The sequence below is a fragment of the Thermobia domestica genome, chromosome 14, assembly GCF_964235325.1.
Source record: "Thermobia domestica chromosome 14, izTheDome1.hap1.1, whole genome shotgun sequence".
Lineage (NCBI taxonomy): Eukaryota > Metazoa > Arthropoda > Insecta > Zygentoma > Lepismatidae > Thermobia > Thermobia domestica.
Window position 1 is genome coordinate 139,492,682 of NC_137467.1, and position 21,129 is coordinate 139,513,810.

At 37.9% G+C, this 21,129-nt stretch overlaps 1 protein-coding gene across 8 annotated transcripts in view; it reads right to left on the reverse strand.

The window, feature by feature from the left end:
• Positions 1-21,129, reverse strand: part of rg (A kinase anchor protein rugose) — a 1,617,632-nt gene that overhangs the window by 868,750 nt on the left and 727,753 nt on the right. For all 8 annotated transcript variants that reach the window (XM_081738911.1, XM_081738906.1, XM_081738912.1 and 5 more), the window contains exon 3: positions 14,867-14,993. In XM_081738911.1, coding sequence (XP_081595037.1) covers positions 14,867-14,993 — 127 coding nt within the window. The remainder of the gene's footprint in view (positions 1-14,866; positions 14,994-21,129) is intronic.

A 21,129-nucleotide genomic window follows, 5' to 3' on the forward strand; every position in this document is an offset into this window, starting at 1 on the left:
ATTCCACCTAATAACTCATTTTCACCGGAAGTTGGCTTTTACCATTATGTTCGCTCGAGTCGCTCACATAAGCCATATATTTTTTTAGTATTGTCCACAAGACGAGAAACTTGACATTGTTCTTCTTTTGGGAGGATGAGACGTGCAGTTTCACGAGTTCACTTAGGCAACACTAGTTCAATCGAAACAATACAAGAAACTTTATGGATCTCGTTGGCAACACTAGCGCACTCAAGTCTTAAACTTCAAACATTGTTTTAATGTTAAATTATTCTTAACATAAAACTAATAATTGATAAAGTGATTATGAATACAATGAAAGAGTATTTATCAATGTTTAAAGGTATGCATATCATTACACAATATACTCCAATAATAAAAATCTCTTCGTAAACCTCCCGTAACGTGAAAAGATTCTGATAATTTCTAAATGAAATTAAGAAAATAATCAGGCCGTAACTTTTGAATAAATTTACAAAACGAGAAGAAAAAATCAAGTCGAGACGAGAAAATCTTTTCGAGAATCGAGACGAGACAAAGTGGGAAAACTTTATTTCTCGTATCGACTCATGTTCAACATTACATTTTCTGAACCTCTGTTCTGTTCTAATTATCCTTTTTCTTTTATTTATGTAGATAGGCCTGTTACAGCCTGAGCTACGAACATTTGAAAGTAACTTTTTTTTTCCAATATGAAATTAATTTTCTAAAAAAAGATGGCCCGTTACCAACAGCTTTATCTTGCAGAATATGCTTAGGAACCTAGGTGTTAAAGAAAATACTTCACAGTTAAGAGTCAAGTCTAGGTTCGATTCAGGTATACAATATCATGATGCCCAGACAAACACTTCCTGTTACCCATGGAGCTTAAAACAAAAAAAAAAAAAAAAAAACTTTATTCGCGGGTCGCCATTTTGCCACTGGTTTAAAGAAATTATATTTCATAAACATCTCTACACATTTTCAACTCTGTAATTCTTGTGAAGAAAATATTTCTTACACTTTAGTGTATCTTTAATAATAACAAAATGTGTGACCGTCAGCAATTCGCATAGAAAGGATTGACCTAGAAGCACCAAATTTTGAACACAGATAGGAGCACCAGTTCTATACGCGTACGAAGACCTATTTTCGATTTTTGGCTCGGAGGATCATATTTGGGAGTGAAAATATACGCAAAAACGTATGCAAGTTTTTCTCGGTTTCTGATAATGCCGTGCGTGTATGTAACCCTCATTACATCGTAGTTGTGTGGGTTTACATAACAGCAGAGGATAAATACCCGGATATGGAATAAAAAAAAACTATTTTCCCTTTATTTCCATTGATTTTCTAAATTAAGAGTTGGCAACGATGAGTGCTAACTCTTCTTCTCCAGTTTCTGACAATGACGGATACTTACAGATAATTTTATATAAAAAGAGTAGATACGGATAAGTGAGGCAGCCGAGTTATGAAAAAAATCTATAGTAGAATAAAATACGCCTATGTAAAGGGTTTCATGTTTTCTCTCACCCAAACATCAGTATATCTACTCCACCTGTGCTTTTAACAGCATCCCGTCATCGTTACGTCCTGAGAATAAGCGTAAATAGTAAACGCGTCAGACCTCACAATGCCCGCCCATGTATGGATAAATATTTCTACTGGCATATGATATATAAAATTCCTGAGAGAATTTGAGTGGGGAAATTATTTTCAAACAGTTCCCATTTATTAAATTCTACCTTGCCCATAACAACATTTGTATGTGTGCGTGTGTGTGTGTGTCCAATTTCCCTATCCACATGTTTGCAATGAACAGGGCTCTTATGAATCAACTTTGCGTTTGGAAATTGATGCCAGAAGCAAAGGCCGTGTTTGATGGGATATAGAGTGAGACTGGGAATGCAAGGTATGAGGGAGTTGATCACACTGAAATAGTATATACATGCATGTAGGAAGCATAACCACTTGTTTGCATGTTACAGGCAATTGTGGAATAGCGTATGTTGTGATTAGTGGTTGGCAAAACCACATTGTTAACAAGGTATCAATTACAGTCTCTGCACATATCCACTGAAATTGTAAAAGTCCGTGTTGTCAAATAAATGCTTACAACCAAGCACTTACTCCATTTCCAGTTCATGTCAATTTGATTGTTATTGGTGAAAACATTCACATTCTGACAGAATACAAACCAGGGTTTCAGTAACTCCAGCGGCAGTTTTATTTTCATTCTTCCTCTCACTCCAACCCCGATATTAAAAAAAAAAAAAAAAAAAAAAAAAAAAGAGTACTTCTAGCTTAATTGAACACCCTACGCAGGCTTGAAATAGAGTCGGAACTTGGAAGTGATAGATGATAGAGGTGTTCGTTTTTAGAAATGTGTTCATCATTTGAATAGAAAGGAATAATTTTTGTTATAATTAACATTCTTGCTAAAATAAACTCATCTTTAACGAATTATAATAATATATTTCCATATTATTATTATTATTTAGTTGATAATGCTTCGTTTTGTTTACAAGTGAAATATGCATAAATCGTAAAACGCCATTCTTCATGTGTTTTTTATGCTTTTGTCGAAGACTGGCCTTTAACTGCTATTTAAAGAATATTCATTACGTTTTTATTATGTCCAATAAATTGTTTTAGAACTTTAATTGTGTATAACATAGAAATCAGAAACATGCAGACGAGAGGCGCACCCACGGGGGTCAATCGGGTCCGAACCCCCATCAAAACTTCCTAAGTCAACGTATATTTGTACACTTTCTCAAACAGGGAAAGGTTAATGTAGCATGAAAATTTGATCTTGCACTTCATCGCACTCTTTCTCTTATATGTAAAAACAATCTATCATTATCTTTTTTAATATAGATAAGCGTTTCCCAACCTTTTTCAACTTGCGGCACACTATGGGTGTAACTTGAATTCTCGCGGCACACTCATAGATATTATTATTATTATTATTATTATTATTATTATTATTATTATTATTATTATTATTATTATTATTATTACTCTCGATCCTGTAACGTGTAACGTGGGTTCCTGTCACCACGGCATGGCGCGTCCTCAGGTTGCGGATCGAGGAGAAGGCCTCTAGATATAGAGGTTAGCTGCGAATATACTGAATAAGCAGTCGCGGACAGACGACTAGGAGTGGTCCTCCAGCTTGGGGGTTTGGGTAAGGCTAACACCCTCATCCTGTAAAAAAAGGTACTTGTTCAGAAACATTCACAAAAGCCTCGGACAAGGACTGATAACTTGGCACGACATCAGCAAAAGAAAATGGACATGAGATTTGGAACATGGAATATTAGAAGTCTTTATAGGGCAGGCGCGTTAAAATCTGTAACGAGTGAGTTAGAGAAATACAGGATGGACTTAGTAGGAGTTCAGGAAGTTAGGTGGGAAGGAAATGGATCTGAAAATTCCGGAAATTTTACGTTCTTTTACGGGGAAGGAAATAAAAATCACCAGTTAGGAACAGGGTTTTTCGTTCACAAACGAATATTACCAGCAATTAAACGGGTTGAATTTGTTACTGACAGACTTTCTTTTATTACTCTTAAGGGACGGTGGTGTGATATTATTGTTTTAAATGTACATGCTCCAACTGAAGATAAGGATGACGATATAAAAGACAGTTTTTACGAAGAAGTGGAACGGATATTTGACCAACACCCGCGATACCATATGAAGATTCTATTAGGGGATTTCAATGCGAAGGTAGGACGAGAGGATATTTTCAAACCGATTATAGGGAACGAAAGTTTGCATAAGGAAAGTAATGACAACGGTGTTAGACTCGTGAACTTTGCAACATCCAAAAACCTAATCGTGAAGAGTACAAAATTCCCACATCGCGACGTTCATAAATACACTTGGACATCACCAGACGGAAAAACACATAATCAAATTGATCACGTTTTAGTAGATACAAGAAGACAATCTAGCATAATTGACGTCCGGTCGTTTAGAGGGGCTGATTGTGACACTGATCACTACCTGGTAGCAGCGATAATACGGGAGAGATTATCGTTGAATAAAGGTAATACTCAATGTCCGAAAACGGAGAGATTTAATTTAAAGAAATTAGAAGAGAGCCAGGTAAGAGAGGAATACCAGATTGAAGTTTCGAATAGATTCTCGGTTTTAGAAGACTCGGAGTGCACTAGTGTTGAGGATACTTGGATTGAAATTAGAGATAGCATTAAAAGTTCAGCAATAGAAAAATTGGGACACGCGGAAATACGTAGGAACAAACCATGGTTCGACCAAGAATGCATTAAACTAGCAGAGAAGAGAAAACAGGCAAAATTACGGTGGCTACAAAATCCGAATGAAATAACTACACAAAATTTCGCAGATATCAGGCGGGAAACTTCCAAAACTTTTAGAACAAAGAAACGGGATTTTTTGAAAGCTAAAATTAAGGAACTTGAAGATAATAGTAAAAATAAAAATATTCGGAACATGTATAAGGGGATCAGCGAATTTAAGAAAGGCTATCAACCTCGTGCTTATATATTAAAGAAATCTGACGGAACAGTTCTCACTGATACGGATAGCCTCTTAAATAGATGGAAAGATTTCTTTAACGATTTGCTGAACACGCAGCCGAAAACTAATGTGCGTGGAGAAAAGGAGATACACACCGCAGAACCGTATATTCCAGAACCCAATCGAATAGAAGTGGAAGCCGCTATAAAGAAATTAAAGAAACACAAATCTCCGGGTGTTGATGAAATTCCGGCTGAGTTAATTTTAGCTGGAGGCGAAAAATTGTGGAACAAGATACACAAACTCATTCTCCTTATCTGGAACAAGGAAGAATTGCCACAAGAGTGGAAAGAGTCAATCATTGTTCCAATTCACAAGAAAGGCGACAAAACTGACTGTAATAATTATCGAGGCATTTCTCTTCTGTCAACATCCTATAAAATCCTTTCAAATATTCTGTTAGCAAGATTGACCCCATACGCAGATGAAATTATTGGAGATTATCAGTGCGGATTTAGACGAAATCGATCAACTATCGACCAAATATTTACCATTCGCCAAATACTCGAAAAGAAGTGGGAATACAATACCCCGGTACATCAACTATTTATTGATTTCAGAAAGGCTTACGACTCGGTTAGGAGAGAAACATTATACAACGTTCTTACAGAGCTTGGAATACCGAGAAAGCTAATTAGATTAAGATATGTTTAAGTGAATCCCAAAGTAAAGTCCGGGTAGGAAAATTTTTGTCCACGAGCTTCCACGTCGAAAATGGCCTGAAACAAGGAGATGCGTTGTCGCCATTATTATTTAACTTTGTGCTGGAATACGCCATAAGGAAAATCAAAGATAGCAACCAGGGCCTAGAGTTGAACGGCATTCACCAGGTTATGGCATATGCTGATGATGTAAATTTAATAGGGGATGATAGGAGAACAGTAGAAATAAATGCAGAGATCTTATTAAACGCTTGCAGGGACATGGGTTTAGAAGTAAATGCTGAGAAAACTAAATACATGGAAGTGCGTCGGGACCGTAATACGGCAAATTGTGGAGGCGTTAAAATATTAAATAATACTTTTGATAAAGTTGATACTTTCAAATATTTAGGATCAATATTAACAGACGAAAATCATATTCACGAAGAAATTAAATGTCGACTAAAAGCAGGGAATTCGTGTTACTATTCGGTTCAAAATCTCTTGTCGTCGCGAATTCTGTCGAGGAATTTGAAGCTTAAAATATATAAAACGATAATCATGCCTGTTGTTCTGTATGGTTGCGAAACATGGTCGCTTACTCTGAGGGAAGAACATAGACTGAAAGTATTTGAGAACAGGATCCTGAGAAGAATATTCGGACCCAAGAGGAACGAGAATGGGGAATGGCGGAAGCTTCATAACGAGGAACTACATAGTCTATACGGTTTACCCAACATTGTTAGGGTCGTCAAGTCTAGGAGGCTTAGGTGGGCAGGTCATGTAGCTAGAATGGAAGAAAGTAGAAACGCTTTCAAAGTCTTGACTGGTAGACCCATAGGAAAACGACCATTAGGAAGACCTAGGCGCAGATGGGAGGATAATATTAAGATGGATCTCGCAGAGATAGGAATACAAAGTAGAAACTGGATCCAATTAGCTAAGGATAGAAGTCAGTGGAGAGCTTTTGTGAACGCGGCACTGAACCTCCGGGTTCCATAGGCCATAGAGTTAGTTAGTTTTAGTTACTCTCGATCACTGGTTTTTCCCTATGCTAATTCATTGTGCTTAGTTTTTATTCTAATTTTAAAATAGAAAACAATTGCAATGAAATATAGGACTCAGATTTTTAAAAATACGCTTTCTTTTTCGAAAACTGTATCCAACCTTTCACTAAGAACTAAGATTACTAAATAACGAACGAACACACAAATGTCTTGTACTTTTAATTTTGCTGTTTTAACCAAAACCGGTGCATATTATTGCAATCACGCAGCTTACGATGCGTCGAAGTCAAAACACAGCTGTTGAACAAAGTGTTGTTCTGTCATTCACGTGCGAATGAGTGTTCTACGAACGTTCACTTGACGCGTACCGTACAAGTGCTTCCATTTCTCGGTGTTAGTATGACTCAATTGAAGCGTAATATAGCAGCTAACCGTGGAAATGTGTACGAGCCGAAATACTGTCTGCTACACAGTAATAGATGTAGAATAATATATTACAATTACAGTAATTTTTTCCATGGTAGAAATTCATAATAATGTGAAATATAAAAATATACATTTTTTTCCTGTTTTGCAATTTGGTTGCTATAGCATTTTGTTTCCATTTCTTTGCGGCACACCGGTTGGGAAACGCTGATATAGATGGAAGAATTTTACAATTACTTATTGTCTTTTCGGATGCAGAATAATACCCGTTCATTACTACATAGGAGTAATGGCTTATAGTATTAGACCCCCTTACTGCTTGGACTCCACCTCTGTGTCCGCGCTTAATGCAGACCATATTTCACACGCTTCTATAGTAAGTCAAACTCTACCATCATTCCAAGTTTGATCTCGACCGGATAAGTTAGATTTTTTCCTTCGAAAATGTTGGACTGTTTTAAATTTTTACCGCCCATAACTCAGAAACTGAGTTTGCACAACATACAATTTTACACGATTATATAGCGGATTAATATCTACCACTATACCAAATTTGATTCCGATCGGATGAGTTTGGTGTATTTTTTCGATAATCTGACTCAAAATTTGTCCCCCAAACTCGGGAACAAGAAACTCACACATAATGTTATTCACAAGTGTGGATTTGAGGCAGTTCCGTCTCGAAAAGGTAAAGTGAAAGTGTTTTCTCGTCTCAAAAAGTATATTTGTTTCTACTGAAATAGCTGTGACCCATCACGACAATTCTGTCCCGTCTCGTATTGTGGAAAACATTAACGTGCACAACATATTTCACACGCTTATATTGCAAATCAAGGTCTACCATCATGCAAAGTTTGATGCCGATTGGATGATTTCGGTCGAATTCGTACTATGAGTGGTGCCCTTGAGTTTTCAGAAAAAAATCACAACAACAGACGAGAATTAGGGTAAACGAACTTACGCATCTTCGAGAAAGTGCTGATAACTAAGGGTAAAAGTGAGGGGGAACGCAGGTGGATGCCGTTACCCATTTCAAAAAAAAAAAAAAAAAAAACTATGGTGTCCCCCAACTTCCTATATAAAAAAAACTACACTGGGCAAAGATAGGCAAGGGGGACGGCGTGATGTCACGCGTCCCCTTACCTTTTCAGATCCACTTTCGCCCCTGCTCATAACTACCCTGTAAACAAATAATTCCACATGTCAGTGTTTACAAACACCACCACGTGGTTCGGCAAGAATGCTTCGCACCAAATGGATATATAATCACTTGCAGACGACGGCTTCTAGCCCCTCCCTCGGAGCAGAAGACGAGATCGGAGCAGCTGCACCACCGCCACCCAAGGAACCCTATAAATTGGATGGACAAAGGCAATTCAGTACCAGTTTTCTGGTGACCCTCCTCTAGTCTGCTTCGGGACTTTATGAGTAACCTAACCCCTGGACCTCTAGTCTCCTTCGGGACTACGTCTATCCTTCCTCCTGGCTTAGCCTGCTTCGGGGCTCTGTAGAGATTCTGTCTGCGACCTTACAGTCAAAGACCACCTATAACTACAGATAAATTTGTACAGTATTTTGTGAAAATACTTTTATAGAGAAATTTCATAATAAAACTGGTAGTGGACGATCGATTCCGGACACTCTTTTTATTAACCCTATACCTATATGGGACAAAGTTTTACATATTATAAAATTGAAAGTGACCATGTTTGTGACTTAATCTCTTGAACCGCCCAACCTATCTCAATCAAATTTTCGACGTAGATGAGGTTCTGGCCTTGGAGTGATTTTAGCTATATACTTTGACGGTACAACTTAGGGGAGGGGGAGGAGGGAGACATAGAAAAAATAAATAAAACTTAATAACTCTTGAATCACCCGACCGATCTCGATCAAACTTTCAACATAGATAAGGTTCGGGCCTGGGATGTTTTCGTCATTTCACTTTTATGGTGCAACGTGTTGGGGGTGGATGAGGCGGAGATATATGTAAAAAGATAAAAATGAAAGTGACTCTATGCGACTTCACTCTTGAATTACCTGACCGATCTCGATCAAATTTTCAACATAGATGAGGTTCGGGCCTGGGATGGTATTTATCTATTCACTTTGACAATAGAACTTAGTGGAGGAGGTAGGAGGGGGGAAATATATAAAAATAAATAAAACTTAATAACTCTTGAACCACCGGACCGATCTCGATCAAATTTTCAACCTAGGTGAAGTTCGAACATGACATGATTTTTGTCATATCACTTTGACGATGTAACTTAAAGGAGGGGAAAGACATTTACAAATGATCGAAAATGACCGATATTAATGTCGAATCTATAGTTTTTGAGGTCGCTGAGATGAACAATGACACTTCTGATGCAATTTAAATCCAAATTCAGCCCCGCAAAAATTGTGGAAGGGGAGGGATATATATATATATATAATCAAAATTACGAATACCAAGGAGCGCGTTAGTAATAGTAAAAACTGACTAACGAAACATACACTATGTGATCAAAAGTATCCGGACACCTCGCTGAAAATGACTTACAAGTTCGTGGCGCCCTCCATTGGTACTGCAAGAATTAAATATCGTGTTGGTCCACTATTAGCCTTGATGACAGCTTCCACTCTCGCAGGCATACTTTCAATCAGGTGATGGAAGGTTTCTTGGGGAATGGGAGTCCATTTTTCACAGAGTGCTGAACTGAGGAGAGGTATCGATGTAGGTCAGTGAGGCCTGGCACGAAGTCGGCGTTCCAAAACATTCCAAAGGTGTTCTATAGGATTCAAGTCAGGACTCTGTGCAGGCCAGTCCATCACAGGGATGTTATGGTCAGTGTAACCACTCCGCCACAGGCCGTGCAGTATGAGCAGCTGCTCGATCGTGTTGAAAGATGCAATCGCCAGCCCCGAATTGCTCTTCAAGAGTGGGAAGAAAGAAGGTGTTTAAAACATCAATGTAGGCCTGCGCTGTGAGAGTGCCACGCAAAACAACATGGGGTGCAAGCCCCCTCCAAGAAAAACACGACCACACCATAACACCACCACCTCCGAATTTTACTGTTGGCACTCCACACGCTGACAGATGACGTTCACCGGACATTCGCCATACCCACACCCTGCCATCGGATCGCCACATTGTGTGCCGTGATTCGTCACTCCACACAACGTTTTTCCACTGTTCAATCGTTCAATGGTTACGCTCCTTACACCAAGCGAGGCATCGTTTGGCATTTACCTGCGTGATGTGTGGCTTATGAGCAGCCACTCGACCATGAAATCCAAGTTTTCTCACCTCACGCCTAACTGTCATAGTACTTGGAGTGGATCCTGATGCAGTTTGGAATTCCTGTATTCCTGTATGGTGGTCTGGATAGATGTCTGCCTATTACACTTTACGACCCTCTTCAACTGTCGGCGGTCTCTGTCAGTCAACAGACGAGGTCGGCCTGTACGGTTTTATGCTGTACGTGTCCCTTCACGTTTCCACTTCACTATCATATCAGACACAGTGGGCCTAGGGATGTTTAGGAGTGTGGAAATCTCACGTACAGACTTCTGACACAAGCGCCACCCAACCACCTGACCACGTTCGAAGTCTGTGAGTTCCACGGAGCACCCCATTCTGCTTTCTCACGATGTCTAATGACTACTGAGGTCGCTGATAATGAGTACCTGGCAGTAGGTGGCAGCACAATGCACCTAATATGAAAAACGTATGTTTGGGGGGTGTCCGGATACTTTTGATACTTGTATGTTGCAGCGAGTCCTATCCGCCGGATCGATGGTGGTGTAAGTTAACTACCGAGCAGTGTTGCCAATTTAGCGACTTTGTCGCTAGAACTAACGACTTTTGGAAGTGTCTAACTACAATTTTTTTTTTTATTTAGCGCCTAGCGACATTTAGGAATTCAAATATTTTGTTCTATATTTATATTAAAGGTTCCAAAATTTTGCAGTTTGTGATACTGATAATTACTTTTACACACTCTTTTGCACTACTACTATGAGCGACTTACTTCGTTGGATTCATCGCTGCTATAAGGATTATGCCCTTCTTCTCTGCGAGTTTGGAAATCCGGGAATTTCCTGTATCTAAGTAGTTGGGCAATAGCTGGTAACCTCTTGCATTGCATAGTGCGTGAAATAATAGTGGGGCTGGAGAACATTGTGCTGATTTGTATATTAATATAACTGCGGTTGTTCTTAATTTAAATTGCATAGAAATTTTCGTGGTGTGAGTTGGGTGAAGTGTTCCAATACGAAAGCAATATGAATTTCCCCCTCAAAAAAAAAAAAAAAAAAAAAAGAATAAAATAAAAATAAATAAATAAATAAATAAAAATCGTATAGTCAACATTATAGGAAGGAATGGGAACGTGATCCAAAATTTACATGCTGGCTAAAGCCAGTTGATGGAGATTCAACCAAAGCATTATGCGCTTATTGCAAACGCAAAGGTAAGTGACATTGGTAAACACCTTAAAAGTAAAAAGCATGAAGAAAACTCAAAATTGCACACTTCGAAGACGCAACCCCGAATATCGTTTACTCCTTCTAGTTATATGAGTCTATCCACAGTTGCAAAGGGCTTCGTTGCCATGTTTATTGCCGAACATTGCTCGATGAATACAACAAAACATTTAATTTTGCTTTGTAAGAAGGTGTTTTCGGATTCCGCGGGAAGTCCAAAAATTAGGTTAGATCGAACCAAATGCAGTGAGATTATTCGTGAGGTGTTAGCTCCACATTTCCAGCAAAAAATTGTGACTGATATTGGAGATAATAAATATAGCATTATTTTGGATGAATCAACGGATATTAGTGTAACCAAATAACTAGGTGCTGTAGTGCGGTATATTAGTGTATCTCAATGTCGGGTTATTTCAACATTCCTGGAACTTGTTTCCCTCCCTTCAGTGCGAGACATCGCTTTGACGCTTGTAAACACACTGAAAATTTTGGGATTGAATGTAAAAAATCTTGTAGATATTGGCACGGCCAATGCTTCGGTAATGATAGGAGTGAACAACGGAATATACAAAATTTTGAAAGAAGAATTCGGTTTGTCTCAGTTCTTGTGCGATGTATTTGCCATTCCCTACAGCTGGCAGTGTCTCACGCATCTGAATCTACTCTTCCAAGGAATATTGAAAGTATCCTTCCTTCCGTTATATAATTCCTTTTAAGGGAAACATATAACTGGTTTTCTTTATCACCCAACCGTCAAGAAGAATACAAACAAATATATGAAACCATAAATTGTGGAGAAAACCCTTTGAAATTGTTGAAGATTTGTGCAACTAGATGGCTTTCAATTTAATCGGTGGAGGACAGAATTCTAAAGCAATGGCCTGAATTAAATTATTTTTCAAATTGCGAAGAGTAAGAATAACTGTTACACAGCGGAAATGCTATATTCTATGTACTCTGATATTATACATTTTTTGTATTTGATATACCTAAGGACAATTTTAAATGAAGTTCACAAAGTGCTGAGGTTTTTGAAGGAGAAAACATGACCCCACAAAGTTACTCGACAAATTCATTCACCTTTGTAATGCAGTTTCTTCGAAAGTAGTTGCACCTTCTGCAAAGATGAATGTTTTTACCAGCAACATTGAAAGCTACCTAGATCCATCGCCATACCTTGGTTATGCCTTCGAAAAAGCTGTCAACGATGCCAAATTGCGAAATGATGAAGAAAAGGTACTTCGGAAAAGATGCATTGATTTTACAATTAAGTTGTTTAAAGAACTACAACAACGTCTTCCAGAAAATGAGAACATATTAGAGAAAATGTCATTACTTTGTGTGAAGGAAGCAGTAAAGCCACAAAGATATAACGATATAGTGAAATTGGCTGAGTGTTTTGGTTTTGATAAGAAAAGCATTGATAAAATCATTGTTCAGTGGCGTACGCTTAACTCTGTGAAATGGGAAAACACAAATAATACTATTGCATTTTGGGCTTAAGTGTGTAATTACAGAGACGCAGCGGGACTAGTAGTATTTGAAGAATTAACTAATTTAGCTATGGCAGTGTTGTCCTTGCCACATTCCAACGCTGAAGTCGAACGTGTATTTAGTGTCATGAATACTGTGAAAACCAAACTTAGAAACAGTCTGAGCACGAAGACAGTAAGTGCAATTTTGAGCGTGCGAACATTTCTTAAACATTTTAATGCAGCGTACTACTCATATAATCTTTCTTCTGAAGTTATTAAATTGATCGGCACAAAAGCTGCGCACTCTTTCGGAGCTTCGTAGCCATCAACATCTGGAGTTCAACCATCAACCTCAGGAACACCATCAACATCTGTAGATGAATCTTCGAAAGAAATTGAGGAAGAGAATTTGGATTCATTTTCCGATGACCCCGATGACGAGTAAATGGGTAAGTATTTGCAAACTGTTGATGCTATATTTATTAATTTTGTATTCTTTAAAGTGCGTAGTGCAGTGGTTTTGTCAAGATCATTTTTTTTTCAAAGAAAAAGTTTTCGAGTCTTCCAAAAAAACTATCGTCCACAAGACTGTGACCAAAGATTTGCACATTAGTAAAGTGTGCGTGAAGTTTGTCCCAAGAATTTTGACTGACGACCAAAAATCTTGCCGAGTGGATATTTGTCAAGATGTTTTGGAAATATGTGCAAATGACCCTCTCCGTTTGGACAATGTTCCCATCACGGGTGATGAAACGGGATATTCCAGTCCCGACTTGGCTCCCACAGACTTCTTTTTGTTTCCCCGTTTGAGATCCCCCCTCCTCCTGAAAGGACATCGTTACAGAACAATTGATGACATAAAAGCAGCTTATGAAATGGCTTTAAACGCACTTCCTGAACAGGTCTTCCAGGAAGCCCTCGCAGATTGAAAATCCTGCTGGTAAAGATGTATCGACGCAGGAGGAAACAATTTTAATGTACAGGTATTATTATTCTTATTATTATGTAAATACTTTTTTCATACTTGTAGACTTCGTGACAGGGTTGGTTGATTTAAACCAAGGTGGTTTGAACCAGCTGTTTAAAAAAAATGGTTTAAACCAAAACCCAAAAAATGTTCGTAAAAGTGTAAGTGTTCGTAAAATCTTGACACACACACATTTGTGGGTTATCACGTTTCACTCCCATATATTATTCATATTATATTCAGAATTAAATTCCCCATTCATTACTCAAAGAGATTATACTACAAAAGTAACATTTTTTAAATTATAAGTTTATGAATGTTTCTTTTGTGATTTTTTAAATAGTTTGTTATTATTGTTATGAAATTGCAATCAAAGAAAAATCTAAATATTGTTTTGTTTTAATATTTGCTACTGATAACATACATCGAAACGCCGTACTTGGCGCGGGGGAGGGGTATACAAACCCCAATAGAAGCATTTATTGAAATCAGAAGTTTCTTTGGTATTTATTTATATATAAATGAGTCAGAGCCAAAGTGCACTCAAATTCGTATATTTATTCAGTTTTATTACTAATATGCAAATTAAGTCGTCGTATTTCTTAAACTTGGATTAATAAAAGTCGTAGTGAACTAACTTGGACTCAATTAGTTCTTCTGTACTGTGAAGTATTTTGAAATTGTCCATATGTAATTCTGTATAATGGTTTCACTTGTGCAACTTTTTTTTTTTTTTTTTTTTTTTGTCCTTCTGAAATGAATCTTGACAATTATATTGACAAGTATGTAAAGATCAGTACAACGTATTTTTATCATGAGTCGTCCGTTCGTGAGTCGGCAGACGTATCGCATTTGTGGACAATTAGTTCCTATTTTGAGTCCAAATAAAGGACAATTTCTCTCGGATGTAAGCCGAGAAGCTGTTTGGATTCCGCTTTAAGCTTACGAGAACCCTTCCAGCATAACCCGGTTGTTGCATAATAACACCAAGGCGAAACAAACTTATTTCTGTCCATATGTGATATAAGTACATAGAGCAAATTATTTAAACCAAAAAACCTGGTTTAAACAAAAAAACTGGTTTAAACCAAAAAACCGTTTAAAAAAATAAAAACCATGGTTTTTGCCAACCCTGCTTCGTGACATTACTTTCCAGGCAGATCTTGTATGATCGATCACGTAAGTATCGCTCCTGCTGTTTGGGTTATGGGAATATTGTAACTTATGATTCGTACTTCTATTACAATTAACAACTTGCATGTTCTAATGACTAGAATTCACTTAAAACATGTTAATCTAGACATAAATTAATAACGAAATAGCACCTACCTGCCACTACTGTCTCAGCTTGGCTAAGTCGCTGAAGCACGTGTTCAATAAGGCCTACATCAGTACACGCTTGCAAGTTTCTCACGCTTTTCCTTAATATGGCTATGAACACACTCCATATTTCAGCCTGAAACAAAATAATAATAATAATAATAATAATAATAATAAATCTATGTTCATAGTTCTTACATATATACATATGCAGAATATGAATTCAGTAACTATCGATGTAAAATTAGCATAACGATTTTTGTATTTTTAGATTTTTTACACCAGAAATCTTTCCAAACGACTAATCAGTAAAACTACAATTATTAGAACAAATTATCCCTGAGTATTAGAACAGTTTCCAGGAAATAAATTGGACTCGGATAACTAAAATTAGCATTCCATATTTACTGCATTTCATTTTACATTTTCTTTGTCTCGATAGTTTTGAAATAAATTGTGTAAAATTAAAATGTTAACGTCATACCATCTTATAGCCTGTAGCTTCCTCTTTTCATGTATACAGTTTATTCTCGACTGAAGAATTATTGTAAGTCGTTTATTCCTTCGTAGCAAGTGATAAAGGTTCGTGCTTTCTGTGAATGTATTTGCAGGTTCAATATTCAATGGGCGAATCGTGTCTAGCAAAAACCTTCTTTAAGCAGTAGATCTTGTTCATATAGCCTCAATACTAGCTGGCTATACAATTAAATCAATTCAACTCCAATATTATAGTTTGTTTCCTTTCTGTTGAATCAAATGTTATTCAATCACTTAGGCGTAGATAGCAGAAGAGTGTATTTAATCGAACCAAAATTTAAATTTTAGGATTTCTCATTTAATATACCTGTTACATTCTTCTTTAACTGCTGTGTTCATCACAGAAAATCTTGCTCATTGTCTTAACCGATATTGGTTTATTCAGAGTTCGAAGTGGGAAAATAGCAGAGACGGTATGTTTTATTACGATTTTAACTCGACATACCGACTATCTAAACGTTGAAACATAGTGAGGGTATGTTGCCTAAAAGATTGCATTACTATTTAAATAATGACTAAAAACCACTGGAGAGCTTCTCTTTAGTTACGAGAAAGGGGTGGGGGCATGGAGAGACTTCGATTTCTCGCCAACTTTCTTTTAAAAAAATCCTCTTAAATTGTTTGTTGTATTATAGAAAATTATACACGAAAATGCTCAAAAATAGAGTTTTTATATTAACAATTTCCTGTGGGAACGCTCCCGGATCCCCGACTCGATTGAGAGGTATTCCAACCCCCGGAAGAATCGCCCCCACAGCATACAAGCCCTAAATCTGTTCATGCTCAAAATACATTTATATGAATTAAGACAAGAAGACACACCCATGTATACGAAAGAAACAACTCAATATGGAACATCAAAATATAAACTAGATGAACTTCTTTGAAGACACCACTTTTAAAAACAAAAGGTTGGAAAAAGATAACAAAAATATCGGTGAGGTCAACTTAGAAATTTCTACATAAGAAATAAAATCTTTTTACGTGTAAAGCTATTCGTCAATTACTGTGTATAACATAGATTTATTAAAGGTATTTAGCATCTACTCTTCCGTGACGGTATATCTTGATTACTAAAAAACCAGAGACGGTATGCCTTCATCACTGAAAAACCAGAGGCGGTATGGCATACCACCGTATACCGTCTCACTTCGACCACTGGGTTTATTCATTGATTGGAAGAAATAGTGGGAAAGTCAGCAGCGGCATGGCAATTTGTCCCCATCACAATCAACATAACTGCTACAAACCAATGCCGCTACAGCATCCAAACATCCTTAAAAAACATTCAAATTTTGGGGGCATGGACCTCTGCAATGGGGGCCATGATCCTTCTCTGGAATATAAGTGAATAAATAATTTGAATTCCCCTGACCCGAGCTGAGTTTTATTTTTATTTTGAATAAAGGACGTAAATATTTTTTTTAAAAAAATAAAAATAAAAACCAAAGGGCTACAAAATTTGTCTCCTTCTGCGAAAAGTCCTGCTGACATCCATATTTGGAGGCCTTTACTCCAAAAATAACGCAAGACAGATAGACACGTCAATGTACATCGGAAGTACAGTTCCTTGGCGTCGAATACATGACAAGACGCATTTCTAACAAGCAGGAATAAAGTTAAAAGAGATTGACAATTTTACTTTCTTGAAAGGTCTTATTTTAAAAGCACGTTTAGATAAGTATCAGATTTAAACACATGGCTGGTTCCAAAATAAACGTAAAGCTCATAATGTCGTTTATAGTGTTGTCCACGAGACGAGATGAGATGAGAAATAATGTTTTCTCGTCTCGTAATGTTTTGTCGAATTCTCGTCTTGTCTCAATTCTCGAAGAATCCTCGTCTCGTCTCGATTTTCGGAAGGTTCTTTTCGTCTCGTTTTGTATAAAGGTATCAAGAAAGTTCTGTCGCTTTTTCACCGACCACATTCGAACATCGATATATCACCTAAGGCGTACCTGGAAGATCAAAAATAGTCTCCATCAGCATCCACGACCTTCTGCCAACGTTCTGAAAGGCCATGAATTTAATCGCGGTAGAACTTGGTGGGCCGTGAAGCGAAGAAGGTATTAAGCATATTTTGCACCTCTATTAGAGATTTGAACTGGCGCCCTCTAAGGTGATTGCCCAAGGAACGGAACAGGAGATAATCGGACGGGGTAATGTCCGGAGAGTATGGCGGATGCAACAGTGTTTCCCATCCAAGGCGTAGGATGGTGTTCCGGGTCATCCTATCCACGTGGGGCTTAGCGTTATTCTGTAACAGAAGGACCCCTTTGCGATTCAGAAGTGCTGGCTCCAGAGTTTTTTTTTTAAACATGGCTCAACTGCTGACAGTATACAGTTGCATTGATGCTCTGACCAGCTGGTAGCAGTTCCCGATGAACGATGACGCAAGCAGTCCACCAAACACACAGGAGGACCTTCTTCAAGTGCAGTGCTGGTTTCGGCTGTTTTGAAACCGGTTCATGGGATGTTAACCAATGATGACGGCGCCGTGGAGCTTCACTTCTCATCACATGTCAACACCCTGCCCAGAAATGGTTCCTTCCTCAGAAAAGACAGCAAAGAAACACAGGTATCTGCTTGTGTTGCCTTCTGGCCCGGAGTCAAATCATGTGCGACCCATCGACCCAACTCATAGTGGTTCCCAAGTTGATGGAGGTGCTGCCAAATGGTTTCTCCACTAACATTGATTTGTAGTCTCAGTTTCTCACAAGTCTGGCCACTGTTCGCCTTAATTGCTGCCTAAGGATCTTCATTTTGTACATGTGTTGGTCTTGCGGCACGTGGTGCGTATTCGAGTGTTTTGTCACCGTCCTTAAACTTGTTAAACCACGGCTGCACTGTCTGAGTATTCACGGCATTCTAATCAAAGTCCTGGCATATCTTCCGCCCCGCTGCAGCAACGTTTGGCCCCAGTTTGAACTCGTGCAGCATACACGGCCTTATGACGCTCAGTGGAGGTAACATGTTCAATCTGTCCTTATGCAAGTTGACGGTGTAACTGAAGTGCTACAACCAGGTAGGCCTAGTATGTTGGATATACCCACACCAACAACTGGCCTTGGCGTTATCCCCATTCTCATTCAACTCACGGTATGAGGGCCAATGGAACACAGACCTCCACAAAAAGTGATAGAACTTTCTTTGTTACCTTTAAACATTTTTTTTTTATTATACATTATACATTATAAGAAAATATACCATGATTTTCTTATTAATTTCATTTAGAAATTATCAGAATCCTTTCGCGTCATGAGAGATCTCCGAGGGGTGTAATCATAGGTGGAGCTAGGAATTGGGGGGCAGACCTTTTGGCCGGTCTCTAAAATCTTGGTAGGTGGCCATATTGTATGTGGAATTTTTATATTTTGCCAGAAAGTTGGGGGGCAATGCCCCCTATAACTCCGCCCATGGGTATGATATAACAATATATGTACTACATTTATTGTTGAAGTATATTGTGTAATGACTGTACAATCACCTTACCAATTTATAGATTTTCATGTGAAACGTAATGTTTAAACTGTTTTAAGACCTAACACTTGGGTAAACTAGTGAAGGCCACGAATTGGCATATTTTTCGTATCATTTCGAATTTAAAATGCAATTCTCATCTCGAACGTAACGCTACCTGTTTATAGTAATTTGGTAAAAATAAACGTCTCACGGATATGTCGGCCAGACTAATGGAGATGGTAATAGTGAGAATGAATGAAATCGTGAAATGAAGAAAATGAAAGAAAACGGGAGAACCCTGAGAAAACCCACGCACACGGTGTTTGTCCACCACAAAGCTCACCTGGTGTGAGCTGGGATCGAACCAAGGACCCTATGCACCAAAATTCTACTTTTGAACGCTCTACTTTTGAGCCACCACGGCACACAGTATAGCAATTTGGTATCTCAAACTCTTCCGGATATATTATGAACTTTGTAAAAGTTTGAAATACAGCTTAAAATTATATAATTGGGAGAACTTGTAATTACAACTTCAAAATTTATTAATGTAACCTTATAGACGCAAACGAAAACTTTTTTTTTAACAATTTCCTATAATTACGTCATTTTCAGTAGAATAATAATGTATATTCATGTTTTCCATATCTTTAAATATTCAAAAAAAAACTACCATTTCATTTGATATTTGATGCTCTCAGTTAATATACAGTATATATGTTTAAGTATTCTACATTTATGCACATGTTCCCGTTTGATTTCGTTGTGGGATACCACTGTTTGGAGTAGGACCCTCAGCGTAGAAATTGTAGTGAACAAATAGCTACTGTAGGAAACGATATGTTGTTTTTTCCGTACGCATAATTTACTTACTGGGTGAAATGCTCAGGGTTATTTGTAGCCTAAATGTTGGTTAAAAAAAAAAAAAAAAGTTTTCCGCCTTTGCCCAAAGGAAGAGGAAATTGCATTTTGACTTTATAAGGTTGTGTACATTTAATTATTAGCTTCCTCATTGTGTCTGAGGGAAAGTAAGAGCCAAGTTGATTTTCCCGTCTTGCATTCGTTCGTTCCGAATTTGTTACATGAAAATTAATACGATGGATAGTGTTTGGATAGGGGCTAAGTACACGAAAGCGGGCGCAGAAACGGTTAGCCTGAGCGTTAATACTACCGAGGGAATATATAGCACTTGTGTTGACCTTTCATCAGCTAAAATCGCGGATCCCTTGGCTATCCTCAATATATAGATCATTCAAGCGTTATTCGTATGTAAAACAGCCACAACGCTCACCAAATCAATTCAACTGTTATGTGTTTGAATTACGGCTTTCGTGGAATCGTATGCACTACCACAAGCTACCCGAGAGAAATAAGCATGCTCATAAATCTATGGAAGATGCTTCCTGAAAAAGGTACAGATAAATTCTTAACTTTATCGCAACAGAACAGTGAAGCCAGATACAAAATATAACCAGTGGAAGAGAAATGTACAGTAATGAAATTGAATAAACACTCCGCAATTATTCCCTCAGGCTGAAGCACAGGGTGAAAAAGTAAGAGGAATACTGGAAGCTCCTAAGGGAGATTACATCGATAAAAAACTTTTATCGTTTCTAACTAAGGGAAGAAACTTTACTTTCTTGGTCTAACTTTTGGATAATTCCCTTAATTTAAAGCAGTATATCATCTCCTGTGGATCAAAAAACGACTACAGCGAACAGGAAATTAAGAACTGGAGCAAAGAGAAAGGTTAAGAATTATGAATTAGGGATATCACACATACAATAACTATGAAATTAGCGTTGTCCATGGGACGAGACGAGACAAGAGACGGAGCTCATCCAATAAAAACAGATACATTTTCCGAGACGATACATCACTTTCACATCACCTTTTCTAGACGAGACAACTTTAACTCTTGCCTCATAGACAACTCTATAGATAAGTATGGTTTCATTGTACAATTCGTGCCCTCACGCTAGTCTAGTGGATATTGCGTGTGCCTCTGGTGTAAGTGGTCCCGGGTTTGATTCTCGGTGACAACACAAAAAAAATAATTGCACAATCAATCACTTTCACTAGTCACCCGTTTCCTTCAGCCTAAATGACATAATCATGCGAACTTAAACTAAAAAATTACTTCGTTCATTTCGTTTCATTAGACAGGTCGTCACTTGAACATGTCAAATAACATTTCTCTGATACAAAGCACACTGACTTCCTATGGTGTCAAGGAGCTAAAACCTTTACTCAGGGGTATAAAAGTAGGGATG